This window comes from Staurois parvus, unplaced genomic scaffold, assembly GCF_062004578.1.
Source record: "Staurois parvus isolate SC_StPar_1 unplaced genomic scaffold, SC_StPar_1.0 ptg001741l, whole genome shotgun sequence".
Taxonomy (NCBI): domain Eukaryota; kingdom Metazoa; phylum Chordata; class Amphibia; order Anura; family Ranidae; genus Staurois; species Staurois parvus.
This window is the reverse complement of record NW_028319537.1, coordinates 45,043-62,956: the sequence shown is the minus strand read 5'-3', so window position 1 is coordinate 62,956 and position 17,914 is coordinate 45,043. Positions and strand designations below refer to the sequence as shown.

At 45.7% G+C, this 17,914-nt stretch overlaps 1 protein-coding gene across 1 annotated transcript; it reads left to right on the top strand.

Annotated features, from left to right (window-relative positions):
- Window positions 1–1,076: 1,076 nt before the first annotated feature.
- Window positions 1,077–16,907, top strand: PYCARD (PYD and CARD domain containing). Its single transcript, XM_089663659.1, has 3 exons — window positions 1,077–1,633; window positions 9,933–9,989; window positions 13,547–16,907. Exons 1-3 carry the CDS (start codon window positions 1,357–1,359, stop codon window positions 13,831–13,833), a joined length of 621 nt encoding a protein of 206 aa, XP_089519785.1. The 5' UTR covers window positions 1,077–1,356; the 3' UTR covers window positions 13,834–16,907.
- Window positions 16,908–17,914: the final 1,007 nt, after the last annotated feature.

Here is a 17,914-nt window from a genome sequence, read left to right as displayed (position 1 = left end):
TTTATTGTGGTCAGTGTGTGCCCCCTTTATTGTGGTCAGCATGCACCCCCTTTATTGTGGTCAGCGTGCACCCTCTTTATTGTGGTCAGCATGTGCCGCCTTTATTGTGGTCAGCGTGCACCCTCTTTATTGTGGTCAGCGTGCACCCTCTTAATTGTGGTCAGCGTGTTCCCCCTTTATTGTGGTCAGTGTGCACCCCCTTTATTGTGGTCAGTGTGTGCCCCCTTTATTGTGGTCAGCGTGCGCCCCCTTTATTGTGGTCAGTGTGCGCCCTCTTTATTGTGGTCAGCATGCGCCCTCTTTATTGTGGTCAGCATGCGCCCTTTTTATTGTGGTCAGCATGTGCCCCCTTTATTGTGGTCAGCATGTGCCCCCTTTATTGTGGTCAGCGTGTGCCTCCTTTATTGTGGTCAGTGTGCGCCCTCTTTATTGTGGTCAGCATGCGCCCCCTTTATTGTGGTCAGCTTGTGCCCCATTTATTGTGGTCAGCATGCACCCCCTTTATTGTGGTCAGTGTGTGCCCTTGTATTGTGGTCAGCATGTGTTCCCTTTATTGTGGTCAGTGTGTGCCCCCTTTATTGTAGTCAGCATGCGTTCCCTTTATTGTGGTCAGTGTGTGCCCCTTTTATTATGGTCAGTGTGCGCCCCCTTTATTGTGGTCAGTGTGCTCCCTGTATTATGGTCAGCGTGAGCCCCTTGTATTGTGGTCAGCGTGAGCCCCCTTTATTGTGACCATTGTAAGCAACCCTGGCAGTGTTGTATGGTTTGTCTGCTGGACAGCTTGGCCTGGTAAAGAAAGTGGAACAATATCAGCTCTACTGGCAGAACGACCAGGGAATACAAGGGTGTTGTCAATACTACAGACACACTGCAGTCTGTATATCATTTTTGATTTTGCCCGGAGTTCCACCACAACCTGACCCATACACGTACAACTCGTACTTCGTCTCCTGTACAAAAGTTCAGTGAAGATAATAAGTTTTCAGTAAATGGAAACTGGTTCCAGGAAGTGGACTACAAGGCGGTGGAGGGTGGGAGGAGGGGCCCCTGTTCTCTCCATCTACGGAGTTGCATTCCAGTTTCTATACAACTGCAAGACTAAAAAGACCTGTAACAAATTATTTACTGCTGCACCGAAAAAAAAAAAGCCGGCCACACCTACATTTTAAAACAGTTTGCAGCGATTTTATTTTAAGGCGGGAATATACAAGGAAGTTCAAGAGCAAAAAAATGAAAATTACTTTCACTTTCAGTTAAGAACTAGCCGACGTATTAATCCTAGGTAAGGGGAAGTGCGGGCGGGCTCCTGGAGACCCAGTTCAGGTTGGCAGCGTTTGAGGCACCACATAGGGGAGGATGGCACGGAGCGTGCGAGATGTCCTACTCATGGCCCTGGATGAGCTGACTGAGCAGAGCTTCAAGAGGTTCCGCAGCAAACTAAATGATTGGAAAATTGAAGAGGGCTTCAACAAGATCCCCAAGAGCAAGCTGGAGAAGGCGGATCAAGATGACATAGCGGATATGATCCTGAGGTCCTACATGGAATCCTATGGAGCGGAGCTGGTGGTGGATGTTCTAGAATGCATCAGTGAGAAGCAAGTGGCCTTGGAGCTCAAGAAGAACCTGGAGAGCGGTAAATATGGCCATAGACCTTAGATGGGTTTTTTTTTTTGAAATGGGACGATGAGCCAACCAATCAACAGACACTTGCATCCCATGGTGTTATCCAATTAATTGGACGATACAGATGCTCTGGGGGCCGGGGCCCGTGTTGATGGGTCTTTGGCAGGCCAAAGATGGGACGAAAACCAGCCGTTTTTTTTAATTTAAAAAAACCAACAATCGGTCGTTCAATCGGCCGACGTTACCACCATTGGTAGAAAAAACGGCTGATTTTCGTCCCGTCTACGGCCGGCAAATATAATAGCGGTGTCCCTGCAGAGAGCTCCAGTATTATATTTGACATTTAAAAGTATAGCAAAGTTGCAACATTGTATCTATTTGTATCCATTTCGGACACAGATGTTTCTATTCGGATACAAATAGATACAATGTTGCAGCCGCAAGACTTTTAAATGTCAAAAATAATAGTGTCCCTGTAGAGAGCTCCGCTATTATATTTGACATGTAAAAGTATAGCAAAGTTGCAACATTGTATCTATTTGTATCCGAATAGAAGCATCTGTATCCAAAATGGATACAAATAGATACAATGTTGCAACTTTGCTATACTTTTAAATGTCAAATATAATAGTGAAGCTCTCTACATGGACACTGTTATTATTTTTGACATTTAAAAGTCTTGCGGTTGCAACATTGTATCTATTTGTATCCGAATAGAAACATCTGTATCTGGAATGGATACAAATAGATACAGATGTTCTCTTTTTCTTTGTCTTCATCTTCTTCTTTTTCTTCTTCTTGCAGGTCACGGCTCATGCGCATTTTTTTAATCGGTAAAAAAGATTGGCTGATTTGCTTATCATTGCCGTGAAAATCGACCAATCGACAAAATTGGCTGTTTTTTTTCCAACATAACCAATTAAAAAAATGTGTCAAAATCACAAGAAACGGCCGACAAATTCACCGACTAACGATCCGAAAATTGGCCGATTATTCTTTCGGATGAATTTTCGGCCGATTTTTCGACCCATCTATGACCTGCCTTTGATGGGTAAAGGCGGAGCTCTTTGAGATGCTTCTGAGATCCCTCAGAATCCAATACAGGTGCATTTGACCTGCTGGAGCTGCTTCTGCATCTCCAAAGACTTGTATGCCAAAAAATCGCAAACAAAAGTCCATCAGCGCTGGCCCTTAGATTGCTCCAGTTGCCCTTTTCCATCGGTGTCTGAAGGGAGAGCTCAATGCCCACATCTGCCAATCCGGTCCACCCTTTTTCTTTTCCAGGTAGCACTGGGAGGATGAAAAGGATGAGCGGATTGCACAAAAAAAAAACATTGGGGGGGAGGGGGGGTTTGGGCTCGGTTCACACCTATGTTGCATTTGAGCCCTTTCTGCAGTGGCGTCCCGAGGCAGGTGCGGGGGGTGCAGTCTGCACCGGGTGACACCTATCGCACGGGGTGACACTGGACCCGCTCCACAAAAAGGTAAGTTGTAAAGCAAGCTGACGATCCCCGCAGGATGGATCAGATCTGCGGATTGGGGAGCATAATGGATCAGACTTCGATCCATTATGCTCAATCCGCAGATCTGATCCATCCTGCGGGGATCGTCGGCTTGCTTTACAACTTACCTTTTCTTGGAGAGGGTCCGGTGTCACCCCGTGCGATAGGTGTCACCCCATATAGGTTGCATGCCGACGATCCCCGCAGAATGGATCAGATCTGCGGATTGAGCATAATGGATCGAAGTCTGATCCATTATGCTCCCCAGTCTGCAGATCCCATCCATCCTGCAGGGATCATCGGCTTGCTTTACAAATTACCTTTTCGTGGAGCGGGTCCGGTGTCACCCCGTATAGGTTGCATGCCGATGATCCCCGCAGGATGGATGTGATCTGTGGATTGGGGAGAATAATGGATCAGACTCCGATCCATTATGCTCAGTCCGCAGATCCGATCCATTCTGCAGGGATCAACAGAGGGGGTGTCACCAAGTGTTACCACCTTTTTTCATTTTTTTTTTCTTTGTTGCTAGGCAGATTTAAAGCCCAAAACACATAAAAAACGCATCAAAAACATGGCAAAAAATGCACCAAAAACCCAGCAAAAACACACTACATGCTTTTCTGCAGCGTTCCCACTGAAGTCTATAGAGCCAAAAATGCAACTTTTTGTGTTAAAAAAAGTCCCTGACCCTTTCCAAAAAACGCATCGGGTATACACACGGAGATGTCCCATAGGAAGTCATGTTAAATGGACTGCTGTGCGTTTCTGCAAAACGCTGCGGAAAACGCTTAGGTGTGAACCGAGGGTTAATCTGGAGCGCTCAGAATCTGGTGCAGCTGTACATGGCGGCCAATCAGCTTCTAACTTCTTCAGCTAAGTTTGACAACTACCCCCCCCCCCCCGTTCACATCAAGCCCGACTGTGAAATCGTGCAACTTACAGTGAAGTCGCACGATTTCAAAGTTGGGGGACATGGTGATTTCAGGTGGAATTTGCAGGACTTCGGTCACAGAGGTCTATGCAAGTCGCGCCAAAAGTAGTGCATGGATGACTTTTGAAATTGGTGCGAATGGAATCAAGTCAGAACCGCGGCGATATGACCGCTCCAATTGTGGACAATAGGGTACGGCTTGGCATGCGATTTGCAAGTTGGATGCCAAATCGCACACAATGTGAACAGGGTGCAAAACCTGGAAGCTGATTGGTTTCTGAGTTGCACCAGATTTAAAATGCAAAAAGCATCAAAAACGTGGCAAAAATGCATCAAAAAAGTTTTCTGCATTCCGTTTTTGCACTTGTGTTTTGCCGCGTTTTTGTTGCATTTTGCGGGGGGGGGGGGGGTCCATTTTGTTCTCTTGTTAGGTTTAAAATGCAAATCATATCAAAAAACGCACCGGGAACAAAACACGGAGATGTGAATGTGTCCCATAGCAAATCATGTTAAATGGACTGTAGTGCGTTTCTGCCAGACGCAAAATGCCGCAGAAAACACTTAGCTGTGAACCCGGGGTAAGGCGAGGTTCACACCTATGCAGGTTGCGTTTGAGCCATTTCTGCATTGCGTTTTGTATTTTTGCAATCGTGTTTTTGCTGCGTTTTTTTTTTTTTGCATTTTGCGGGGTTTTTTTTTTTTTTAATTTCTTGTTTCTGGGCAGATTTAAAATGCAAAACACATCAAAAACACACTACATGCTTTTCTGCAGCATTTCCATTGAAGTCTATAGAACCAAAGTCCCTGACCCTTTCCAAAAAACGCACCGGATGAAAACGCAGAGATGTGAACATGTCCCATAGGAAACCATGTTAAATGGACTGTACTGCGTTTCTGCAAAACGCAAAACGCTGCAGAAAACGCTGAGGTGTGATCCTTGGGTAAGGCATGTTATGCATGTTGCGTTTGAGCCGTTTCTGCATTGCAGTTTGTGTTTTTGCCGCGTTTTTGATGCGTTTTCCTTTTTTTATTCCTTTTTTTTGTTGCTAGGTAGATTTAAAATGCAAAACACATCAAAAACATGGCAAAAACGCACTACATGCTTTTATGCAGCGTTTCCATTGAAGTCTATAGAACCAAAAACGCATCTTTTTGCATTAAAAAAAGTCCCTGACCCTTTCTAAAAAAACGCAGCGGGTGAAAACGCAGAGATGTGACCCTGTCCCATAGGGAATCATGTTAAATGGACTGTACTGCGTTTCTGTAAAACTCATGGGTGTGGACCCGGGGAAAGTAGCATTTTCAGGAATATGATGAGCAATGGCAGACTATACAGTACCCTAATGGCAGATTTGTGAAGCCGACTGATGTTCATAGTCAGGGAAACGAATGCAGGCCATACATGGCTCGAATTCTGAACGAAAATGTCCGATTTTCGCTCTCTTGGTGGGCCAATGGCATCGGACGATTTTCATGGTTCCTCCCCATTTCATTTATCAGGCATGCTGGAAAATTTGTGAAAAAAGACTGATTTTCAAAATCATTGGTGGCACCATCGGATTACAGAACGAATGACATTTCGATTTTTGGATGAAAAATTGCTCGGAATTCGGACCATATATGGCCTGTATAATGCACGGGTCGAATTCCAAATGAATTTTCTTTTCTAAGAATTTTCGTTCGAAAATTCTTTTCTGTAGCAACACGAGGGGAAATGAAAGGCTTGGTTGGTCAAATTTCGAAATCAATGGTGGCGCCATCGGGTTACAAAACGCATTAAATTTCTGATTTTCTAAAGAAAATTCGTTCAGAATTTGAGCCGTGTATGGCCTGTATAAAGGGACAAGCTGCTCCCTGGACACCTCCGGCTGTGTGTGGGCTGAGCCGATACGTGGGAGTGAAGAGTTATGCAGGCCATAGATGGGTCGAAAACTAGCCGTTTAAAAAAAAACAAACTAAAAATCGGTCGTTCAATAGGCCGACGTTACCACCAATGGTAACAAAATTGGCCGATTTTTGTCCCGTCTACGGCCGATTTTTGTCCCGTCTACGGCCGGCATTTCATTACTTCTGTCCCTGCAGAGAGCTCCGCTATTATATTTGACATGAAAAAGTCTTGCAGTTGCAACAATGTATCCATTTGTATCCATTTCGGATACAGATGTTTTTATTCTTCTTCTCATTCTCCTCCTCCTTCTCCTCATCCTCCTCCTCCTTCTCCTTCTCCTCCTTCTCCTTCCTCCTTGTCCTCCTCCTCCTTCTCTTTCTCCTCCTCCTCTTCTCCTCCTCTTTCTCCTTCTCCTCCTCCTTTTTCTCTTTCTCCTCCTCCTCCTCCTTCTCTTTCTCCTTCTCCTCCTCCTCCTTCTTCTCCTTCTCCTCCTCCTCCTCCTTCTCTTTCTCCTCCTCCTCCTTCTTCTTCTCCTCCTCCTTCTCTTTCTCCTCCTCCTTCTCCTCCTCCTCCTTCTTCTCCTCCTCCTTCTTCTCCTCCAGCTTCTCCTCCTCCTCCTCTTTCTTCTCCTCCTCCTTCTTCTTTCTCCTCCTTCTCCTTCTTCTCCTCCTCCTCCTTCTCCTTCTCCTTCTCCTCCTTCTCCTTCTCCTCCTCCCATCCTCCTCCTCATTCTCCTCCTCCTCCTCCTTCTTCTCCTCCTCCTTCTCATCCTCCTCCTTCTCCTCATCCTCCTCCTTCTTCTCCTTCTCATCCTTCTCCTCCTTCTTCTTCTTCTCCTCCTCCTCCTTCTTCTTCTTCTCCTTCTCCTTCTCCTCCTCCTCCCTCTTCTCCTTCTTCTCCTCCTTCTTCTTCTCCTCCTCATTCTCTTTCCTCCTTCTCCTCCTTCTTCCTCCTCCCTGTCCTCCTTCTCTTTCTCCTTCTCCTCCTTCTCCTCCTCCTTCTCTTTCTCCTCCTCCTTCTTTTTCTCCTTCTCCTCCTCTTCATTCTTCTCCTTCTCCTCCTTCTTCTCCTCCTCCTCCTCTTTCTCCTCCTCCTCCTCTTTCTCTTCCTCCTTCTCCTCCTCCTCCTTCTTCTCCTCCTCCTTCTTCTCTCCTCCTCCTTCTCTTTCTCCTCCTCCTTCTTCTCCTCCTCCTTCTTCTTTCTCCTCCTTCTCCTTCTTCTCCTCCTCCTCCTCCTCCTTCTCCTTCTCCTCCTCCTCCTCCCATCCTCCTCCTTCTCCTCCTCCTCCTCCTCCTCCTCCTCCTTCTCCTTCTCCTCCTCCCATCCTCCTCCTCCTTCTCCTCCTCCTTCTCATCCTCCTCCTTCTTCTCCTTCTCCTCCTCCTCCTTCTCCTCATCCTCCTCCTTCTCCTCATCCTTCTCCTCCTTCTTCTTCTTCTCCTCTTTCTTCTACTTCTCCTCCTCCTTCTTCTCCTTCTCCTCCTTCTTCTCCTCCTCCTTCTCCTCCTTCTTCCTCCTCCCTGTCCTCCTCCTCCTTCTCTTTCTCCTTCTCCTCCTTCTTCCTCCTCCCTGTCCTCCTCCTCCTTCTCTTTCTCCTTCTCCTCCTTCTCCTCCTCCTTCTCCTCCTCCTTCTCTTTCTCCTTCTCCTCCTTCTCCTCCTCCTTCTCCTCCTCCTTCTCTTTCTCCTTCTCCTCCTCCTCCTTCTTCTCCTTCTCCTCCTCCTTCTCCTCCTCCTCCTTCTCTTTCTCCTCCTCCTTCTCCTCCTCCACGTCTTCTCCTCCTCCTTCTCTTTCTCCTCCTCCTTCTCCTCCTCCTCCTTCTTCTCCTCCTCCTCCTTCTCTTTCTCCTCCTCCTTCTTCTCCTCCTCCTTCTCCTCCTTCTCCTCCTCATCCTTCTCTTCCTCTTCTCCTTCTCCTCCTCCCATCCTCCTACTCCTTCTCCTCCTCCTCCTTCTCCTCCTTCGCCTCCTCCTTCTCCTTCTCCTCCTCACATCCTCCTTCTCCTTCTCCTCCTTCTGCTCCTTCTTCTCCTTCTCCTTCTCCTTCTCCTCCTCCTCCTCCTCCTCCTCCTTCTTCCTCCTCCTTCTTCTCCTCCTCCTCCTTCTTCTCCTTCTCCTCCTTCTCCTTCTCCTCCTTCTCCTCCTTCTTCTCCTCCTCCTCCTTCTCCTTCTGATCCTTCTCCTCCTCCTCCTCCTCCTTCCCCTCCTCCTTCTCCTCCTCCTTTTCCTTCTCCTCCTTTTCCTTCTCCTCCTCCTCCTTCTTCTCCTCCTCCTCCTTCTCCTCCTCATTCTCCTTCCCCTCCTCCTTTTTCTTCTTCTTCCTCCTCCTTCTTCTCCTCCTTCTTCTTCTTCTCCTTCTCCTCCTCCCCTCCTCCTCCTCCTCCTCCCCTCCTCCTCCTTCTCTTTCTTCTTCTTCTCCTTCTCCTCCTCTTCCTTCTCCTCCTCCTCCTTCTCCTCCTTCTGCTCCTTCTCCTCCTCCTCCTCCTTCCCCTCCTCCTCCTTCTCCTTCTTCTCCTCCTCCTTCCCCTCCTCCTTTTCCTTCTCCTTCTTCTTCTTCTCCTCCTTCTTCTCCTCCTCCTTCTTCTCTTTCTCCTCCTCCTCCTTCTCCTCCTTCTCCTTCCCCTCCTCCTTCTTCGTCACGGCTCATGCACAGATTCTTTATTGGTAAAACGAGCGTACGATTTTTTTCGGCCGACCAATTAGCCCGCTAACGGTGTGAAAATTGGCCGATTTTTTTTCAGCCGAAAAATCGGACGATTTTCAACCCCTCTATGGCCTGAATTACTGGCAGGATTGCCGGGTGAACATAAAGGAAAAAAAAGCCTAAATAGACAGGAAGTAATTGCCGCCCCCAGGATGGGTACGGTGCAGCGTGATACATTGTTGTCTTTGGGGTTTATTACGGCTTCAAAATATATCTCCGGACAAAACTAATGTGACATGTTTGGATGGAGCAGAGTGCGGGAAACCCTTGTGAACTGGAAATTGTTGCACCTTTTGGAGGTCTAGGCGAGGTCGGCTTTACAGCTAAATAATACGCAGAAAAGAAGTGCAGTGCCCCCATAATGTGAGGTGCAGGGAGGGGTCGGCTGTCGGGGTCTGTTGGGGTGTATTCAATCCAGACCCACAGCAGCCAATCCGGTGTCAGCTCACTGTACTCAGCTATCGGGAACAATGAAATATGAAACATCAGAAATCTGTGCGCTGCTGTACTGAGAAAACGATGACATATCAGTCCTCACGCACGCGGGACGTTTTCACAGCGGCTGTTTTTGGCTTTCGCGGTTTTTTTTCTACATCCAGTAAACCCCCCAGCAAAACGCAGTAAAACAGCGCAAACCGGCATTTTTGGACTTTTTTTCTGTTAACATGCTAAAAAACCCAGAAAAATGTGGGAAAACGTCTCTAATCGCTAATGCAAAAACTCTAAAAAAAAGTGTTTTTGTATTACCATTTTGCCATTTTTTTTGCGTTTGAGCATTTTAGCATTTTTTAGAGTTTTATTTGACTACGCTCTAACGCTGAAAAATGCGGTAAAATGCCACAAAAAAGCACATTTGGACTATTTTTGGTAAAAAAAAAATGCTAGGAAAATGTCGCTAAATGTGGCAAAACGCCGCTAAATGCTAATGCAAAAACTCTTAAAAAAAGCGTTTTTGTGTTAGCATTTTGTCGCATTTTTTTTCCGTTCGAGTTTTTTAGCATTTTTTAGAGTTTTATTTGACTAAAAAAAAATGTGGGGGTTTGTCAAAAAAAAGTCCAAAAACGCTGGTTTGCCGTGATTTACCGCGTTTTGCTGCGTTTTTCAGTGTTAAAGCTAAAAAACGTTGCGTTTTTAACGTGACTTTACAGAGCTAACGTTACCAGCGTGATCTAAACGCCCCGTGTGCGTGGAGCTGTGTATTAAGAAGAGGACAATTCTGCTGTCAGATGAAATGCCGGGACGGGGGTACTAATGTCCGTCCTTCTCTTCTATTTCCTTTTTCAGTGGATGGCTTTACCTGGAGAAAGAAGCCCAAGGATGGACCCCAATCTGCTTCAGGGGGTAAGTGATAGGAGGTGGTATTAAAAAAAAAGTTTTGAGTTTTAAGACACGCTAGCAGATGGCGGCACAAGGCTGCACGCACAGTCACAGGGAGCACCAACCTTCATAAGACAGTGTTGGAAAGGCAATGTGTTGTGTACATCGGGAGCTGTGCTGCTGGTGCTACTCTGACCACGGGCCTTACCACGTCTGTTCTTTCGTCATGGACAGCAAGTTAGAACACAGAGCAAACGTGCTGTTGGCGTGTTACTGAACTAGTCTCGAAACGTTTTGAAACCACGTCGTATAAGAGCAGGTCCTGTCAGCAATTCTGTGTAGAGGAGGCTTCTCTTCATAGGACTAGGCTTCCAGTCCCTCAGTCATGTCCATTGATAATGATTTCATGGGCTCAGTGTATGTTCGGTGACCAGCTTTCTCTGGTCTTCAGCTGACATTTGCCCCTGGTTATGTCCAGTGGTGTATTTAGGTAGGCAACACAAAATTTGTCCCCCCTCCCCCATCCTGGAGAGAGCCTGAAATTGACCAACAACACCCCTGCCCTGTCCCCCCACCCAAGAGAGCCTTCCACTACCATTGCCCCCTTACACCGGCCACTCCCCTCCCAGCAAGAGAGTGAGAAAGACACCTTCACAGCTCTAGACATCCCCGGGAACGAGAGTCAAGCAGCCTGCAGTCTCTCTCAGATCCCACCTGGTCCCCAAGCCACATGTGTCCCCTCTTCCGTCCCTTCTTCCAGGGGACCCCCCCTGAAAAATGCCACCCTAGGCAAATGCCTTGTGGTAAATATGCCCCTGGTTATGTCCCTGATATAGGAGTCTTTCCTTGTTTTATTGGAGCCTCCAACTGTTTCGATGCCGATTGCGTTGGCCACACAATTATACCATCAACAAGGTGGTTGGTGGTTATTCCACCAGTCAATATTTCACATTGGCCCAACATATTGTGAACTAGTGAAGAGGTTTGTTGGACCTGTTACTACACCACTTTGCTCCGACTTCTTGAAGGAAGTTCTGGCTGGCACTTCATCTGTCATCACTCACCATTGGTCACTGGGCCAAAGCAAACCAGTGGGATTGGCCCCAAATTGGGATTGGTACAAAAGGGTTCAATCACCCTTATAAACCATTTTAACTTATGAACAGTCTCTTCTCTGTCAGCCTTCAGAACGTTTCAGCTCAGAGCTGTCCTCATAAATACTTCTTCCACGTTAGCGATTCCAAATGTATGTGGCAGCTAAGGTTTTTGAAGAGTCCAGCACCAAGTTGGGTGTAGAGATGCAATCTGGAGAGCCCCCCACTGAGGCTTTAATGCTGTTTGCAACTTTGTTTGCAAAGATCACCCCTTGCCGATAAACCCGTTTTTCCTACGGAGACTCCACTGAAGGAGAAAAGAGGTACTGTCATTATGGGACTTCTATCCTTGTGGATTCTCCTCAAGACACTATGCTTGGGCCAGTGACAAAAGTAGATCCACCAAAAAGCCAAGCTATGCAGTAATGATAGCAGTCCAAGCAGAACTTCCTACAAGAAGAAGTCACCAGTTCTGGATGAGCATGTGAATATTTTTCTCCTACACGAGCCCTAAATATTAAGTAGACCTTAGATTCTGCATCCATATGTTTAACAGGGATCCTGATAGAACCCCTACAAATAAGTAGAACCCTCCCAGAGGAGACGTTCGACAGGCAATGTCTTGTGTACATCGGGAGCTGTGCTACTGGTGCTACTCTGGCCATGGGCCTTACCACGTCTGCTCTTTCGTCATGGACAGCAAGTTTGAACACAGAGCAAACGTGCTGTTGGCGTGTTACTAAACTAGTCTCGAAACTTTTTGATACCACGTCGTATAAGAGCAGGTCCTGTCAGCAATTCTATGTAGAGGAGTCTTCTCTTCATAGGACTAGGCTACCAGATAGGTCCCTCAGTCATGTCCATTGATAATGATTTCATGGGCTCAGTGTATGTTTGGTGACCAGCTTTCTCTGGTCTTCAGCTGACATTTGCCCCTGGTTATGTCCAGTGGTGTATTTAGGTAGGCAACACAAAACATCTATCTTTCTGGATTCTCCTCAAGAGATTATGAAGAGTTTGCTTGGGCCAGTGACACAAGTAGCTCCACCAAAAAGCCAAGCTGTGCAGTCCTGGTAGCAGTCCGAGCAGAACTTCCTACAAGAAGAAGTCACCAGTTCTGGATGAGCATGTGAATGCTTTTCTCCTTCACAAGCCCTAAAAATGAAGTAGACCTTAGATTCTGCCTACAAATGTTTGACAGGTATCCTGATAGAACCCCTACAAATAAAAAGAACCCCCCCCCGGAGGACACAATCGACAGGCAATGTCTTGTGTACATCGGGAGCTGTGCTACTGGTGCTACTGTGGCCACGTCTCTAAACGTTTTGATACCACATCGTTCCTGTCAGCAATTCTATGTAGAGGAGGCTTCTCTTCATAGGACTAGGCTACCAGATAGGTCCCTCAGTCATGTTCATTGATAATGATTTCATGGGCTCAGTGTATGTTCAGTGACCAGCTTTCTCTGGTCTTCAGCTGACATTTGCCTCGGGTATGTCCAGTGGTGTATTTAGGAAGGCAACACAAAACCTCTATCCTTGTGGATTCTCCTCAAGACACTATGAAGAGTTTGCTTGGGCCAGTGACACAAGTAGCTCCACTGAAAAGCCAAGCTGTGCAGTTCTGATAGCAGTCTGAGCAGAACTTCCTACAAGAAGAAGTCACCAGTTCTGGATGAGCATGTGAATGCTTTTCTCCTTCACAAGCCCTAAAAATGAAGTAGACTTTAGATTCTGCCTACAAATGTTTGACAGGGATCCTGATAGAACCCCTACAAATAAATAGAACCCTCCCGGAGGACACAATCGACAGGCAATGTCTTGTGTACATCGGGAGCTGTGCTACTGGTGCTACTGTGGCCACGTCTCAAAACTTTTTGATACCACATCGTTCCTGTCAGCAATTCTATGTAGAGGAGGCTTCTCTTCATAGGACTAGGCTACCAGATAGGTCCCTCAGTCATGTTCATTGATAATGATTTCATGGGCTCAGTGTATGTTCGGTGACCAGCTTTCTCTGGTCTTCAGCTGACATTTGCCCCTTGTTATGTCCAGTGGTGTATTTAGGTAGGAAACACAAAATTTCTATCCTTGTGGATTCTCCTCAAGACACTATGAAGAGTTTGCTTGGGCCAGTGACACAAGTAGCTCCACTGAAAAGCCAAGCTGTGCAGTCCTGATAGCAGTCTGAGCAGAACTTCCTACAAGAAGAAGTCACCAGTTCTGGATGAGCATGTGAATGCTTTTCTCCTTCACAAGCCCTAAAAATGAAGTAGACCTTAGATTCTGCCTACAAATGTTTGACAGGGATCCTGATAGAACCCCTACAAATAAGTAGAACCCCCCCGGAGGAGACAATGGTCTTCAGGGAGGCTAACATGGCCAATTCCCATGCTACAAAAGACCCACCACTAATAGGCAATTATCACTAAAAAAAAAGCACCATTGTTTGGTAAAGTTGTGTGAATATATTTTTTTCCCATTACAGCTTCCTCCTCTTCTGCCCCCAAACCCCAGGTGGTGCCTTTTGTGGATAAACATCGGGAGGCACTGATAAGCCGTTGTGTTCCGGTGGCTCCTATCCTGGATGGTCTCATGTCTAAAGGTCTGCTACTTGAAGAACAATATGACATCATACGAGCTGAAAAAACTTCCCAGGACCAGATGAGACAACTCTACATGAACCTCAGGAGCTGGTCTGCATCTAACAAGCACACACTCTATGAAATCTTAAAGGAAAAAAATCGTCCATTGATCGATGATCTGGAGTCCTAAAGCGTCTCCGAAGAACACCCAAGAACAAAAATGTCACATGTTTCAGCTTTCCAGCCCTTAGATGAGGTGGCTGTATTAGTTTTCTTTTTTTCATAACATTTTTAGCAAGTAAAAAATAATACCTGTTGATCCTGCCACAATACACAGCGTCCTTGGAACGCCCTTTACAATAATGTTAGCAACTCTCCCAGCTATCTTCTGTGATTTTCGACACACTTGTGTCTTGAGGGGGGGGGGGGGTTTAGTCTAACCAAACCCCCCCTCCCCTGTTCACATTGGTAGGACTTGGCATGCGACTTGCAAATCGCATGCCAAGTCGTACCCTATTGTCCGCAATTGGAGCGGTCAAATTGGTGCAGTTCCGACTTGGGCAGAGCTGCACCGATATCAAAAGTAGTGCATGCGCTACTTCTGGTGCGATTTGCATAGACCTCTCTATCAGATGTCTTGCAAATCGCACCTGAAATCGGCAAGTCACCCCAAGGTCAGCCCTTCCATAATATTCGGCAAGTCACCAGACTTTGAAATCGACTTTGGCGCTCAAGTGACATCAAAGTAGTGAACAGGGGTGGACTGACAACTCATGGGGCCCCGGGCAATAGGGGATCAAAAAAGCCTATGAAAAAGGTATCAGGGGCATCTCATGGGGCCCCCTACTGACCCCGGGCCCTCGGGCAGTGCCCGAGTTTCCAAATGGTCAGTCCGCCCCTGGTAGTGAAGGAACCTTTATGGGTCCAATGTCGCATTTTTTTTTTTTTTTAGCTGATAGGAAAGTATGACATTTCTGCTCACGTAGTGCGACTTTGATACGACTTGAGTGCCTGAGAGTGTAAATTTGCATTAAAGTTGCAGCAAAGGTACATTAAAGTCGCAGCAAAGGTGCATTAAAGTCGTAGCAAAGTCGCACTACATGAGCAGAAATGTCGTACTTTCCTATCAGCTAAAAAAAAAAAATGCGACTTTGGACCCATAAAGGTTCCTTCACTACTTTGATGTTACTTGATCGCCAGGGCGTGTAAAGTCGCCCCAAAGTCACGATGAAATGCCACAAACTGGCGTTTTGGGACGTTTTTCTGACCAAAAACCACTAAAAACGCAAATGTGAAAAACGTGGGAAAACGCAGGACTAGTGGGTTTCCAGAGGAGTTTTTTAGCTGTAAAAAAGCTCTAATGCTGAAAAACGCGGAAAAGCGCAGTAAAACACGGTAAAATACCGCAAACTGGAATTTTTGGACATTTTTCTGACCAAAAAAAATAATTTTTGGTAAAAAAAAACCCACCAAAAAACACAAATGTGGAAAAACGTGTGAAAATGCAGGACTAGTGGGTTTCTAGAGGAGTTTTTTAGCTGTCAAAAAAGCTCTAACGCTGAAATACGCGGCAAAGCGTGGTAAAACGCGGTAAAATGCCGCAAACCGGCATTTTTGGATGTTTTTCTGACCAAACAAAAATTATTTTTGGGGAAAAAAAACACTACAAAACGCAAATGCGGAAAAACATGGGAAAATGCAGGACTAGTGGGTTTCTAGAGGCGTTTTTTAGCTGTCAAAAAAGCTCTAACGCTGAAAAACGCGGCAAAGCGTGGTAAAATGCTGCAAACCGGCATTTTTGGATGCTTGTCTGACCCAAACCGGCATTTTTGTATGTTTTTCTGACCAAACAAAAATTATTTTTGGGGAAAAAAAACACTACAAAACGCAAATGCGGAAAAACGTGGGAAAACGCAGGACTAGTGGGTTTCCAGAGGAGTTTTTTAGCTGTAAAAAAGCTCTAATGCTGAAAAACGCGGAAAAGCGCAGTAAAACACGGTAAAATACCGCAAACTGGAATTTTTGGACATTTTTCTGACCAAAAAAAATAATTTTTGGTAAAAAAAACCCACCAAAAAACACAAATGTGGAAAAACGTGTGAAAATGCAGGACTAGTGGGTTTCTAGAGGAGTTTTTTAGCTGTCAAAAAAGCTCTAACGCTGAAATACGCGGCAAAGCGTGGTAAAACGTGGTAAAATGCCGCAAACCGGCATTTTTGGATGTTTTTCTGACCAAACAAAAATTATTTTTGGTAAAAAAAACCACCAATAAATAACGCAAATGCGGAAAAATCTGGGAAAATGCAGGACTAGTGGGTTTCTAGAGGCGTTTTTTAGCTGTCAAAAAGCTCTAACGCTGAAAAACGCAGCAAAGCGCGGTAAAACACCGCAAACCGGCATTTTTGGATGTTTATTATCACTCTTCACAAGGCCCTATGGAAGTTAATGAGCTGACAGCATTCTCTATCACTGAATGGGCCCCACCAGCTGGAGAACCTTTTTGAGGCACTTTTTTAGGAAGCCATGACGCAAAGTGCGATCAAAGAGTTCCTTGAGGACATTTTTTTGTAAGAGCCGTTTACTGAGCCCAGTGCCTCGTGTCCGCAGAGAACGCTTTACTGCTCTGTCCACCGCTGCCCTCTGCTGTGCACACATTGGGGGAGATTTTCTAAAACCGGTGAACTCACAATCTGGTGCAGCTCTGCATGGGAGCCAATCAGCTTCTAACTTCAGCTGGTTCAGTTAAGCTGTGGCAATAAAACCTGGAAGCTGATTGGCCCCCTATAGAGAGCTGCAACAGATTTTGCACCCCCCAGTTTTAGTTAATAACCCCCATTATATCTTACGGGTAGATCAAAGGATCTGATTTCTGCACAAATTTCTAACACAATGTCTAGAATTACTCTTTCCGTAGTTTTTTTTATATACTTTTTTAAAAAAAATATGTTCAAGCAGTTAAATTCTATATACACAAAACATTCCCCGTATTGGTCATTCCTACAACTGGGATGGCTAATAAAAACAATGGATTCATCATTCCACCTTGAAAAAGTTCCACTCTTGGGGGGTGGTGGTGGGGGCTGGTGATGGGGGGAAGAAGGGACACAATGGCCAACTGTCTTATGGTCACTAAGGGGCGATGTGTGTTTATTCACGCCACAAATATTCCAATGATTGTCTTGTAAGGACCCCTGAACAACAATCCAAACGTGTCATTGTAACGTTTACCTCTTTTCTGTCTTAAAATAAAATTGGGTGAAATCACGTCTCTCAGACTCTGTCATTATTCAGTGTTAAGCAGGCCATAGACGGATCGATTTAAAAAAAAAACAAAAAACGAAAAATCGGTAGTTTGCTCAGCCGATATTACCAGCAACGTTAAAAAAAATCGGCCGATTTTCATCCCGTCTACGGCCGGCATTAACCCCATAACTTCTGTCCCTTGCAGAGACACGGGAGCACACCATACATTGTGACACGGGAGCACACCATACATTGTGACACGGGAGCACACCATGCAATGTGACACGGGAGCACACCATGCAATGTGACACGGGAGCACACCATGCAATGTGACACGGGAGCACACCATGCAATGTGACAGGGGAGCACACCATACAATGTGACAGGGGAGTGCACCATACAATGTGACAGGGGAGCGCACCATACAATGTGACAGGGGAGCGCACCATACAATGTGACAAGGGAGCGCACCATACAATGTGAATACAATGTGACAGCAATACATAAGAATAAGAAGAAGAAGAAGAGGAAGATTTGCAATGATGGGCAAATCAGCCGATCGTTTTACCGATAAAAAATCTGCGCATGAGCCGTGACCTGCAAGAAGAAGAAAAAAAAGAAGAATTCCAGTCCGCTATTATATTTTATATGAAAAAGTCTTGCGCTTGCAACAAATGTATCCATTTGTATCCAAATAAAAACATTGTAATACATTATTTGGATACAAATGGATACATTTGTTGCAACCGCAAGACTTATTCATATAAAATATAATAGCGGACTGGAATTCTTCTTCTTCTTCTTTTTCTTCTTCTTTTCTTCTTCTTTTTCTTCTTCTTGCAGGTCACGGCTCATGTGCAGATTTTTTATCGACAAAACGATCGGCCGATTTGCCCATCAGTGCTGGGAAAATCGGCAGATCGTCAACATCGCCCACAAATTTTCCAACATGCCCGATAAAAAAAATTTGCAAAAACCCTGAAAAATTATAGACCAATTAACCCACTAATGGTGCGAAAACTGGCCGA

Bases quoted from the DNA above. Each gene is read 5' to 3' on its own strand.
- PYCARD (XM_089663659.1), top strand. From the start codon at position 1,357: ATGGCACGGAGCGTGCGAGATGTCCTACTCATGGCCCTGGATGAGCTG. The intron at 1,634-9,932 runs GTAAATATGGCC...TTCCTTTTTCAG, and splicing joins CAAGAAGAACCTGGAGAGCG to TGGATGGCTTTACCTGGAGA. The intron at 9,990-13,546 runs GTAAGTGATAGG...TTCCCATTACAG, and splicing joins ACCCCAATCTGCTTCAGGGG to CTTCCTCCTCTTCTGCCCCC.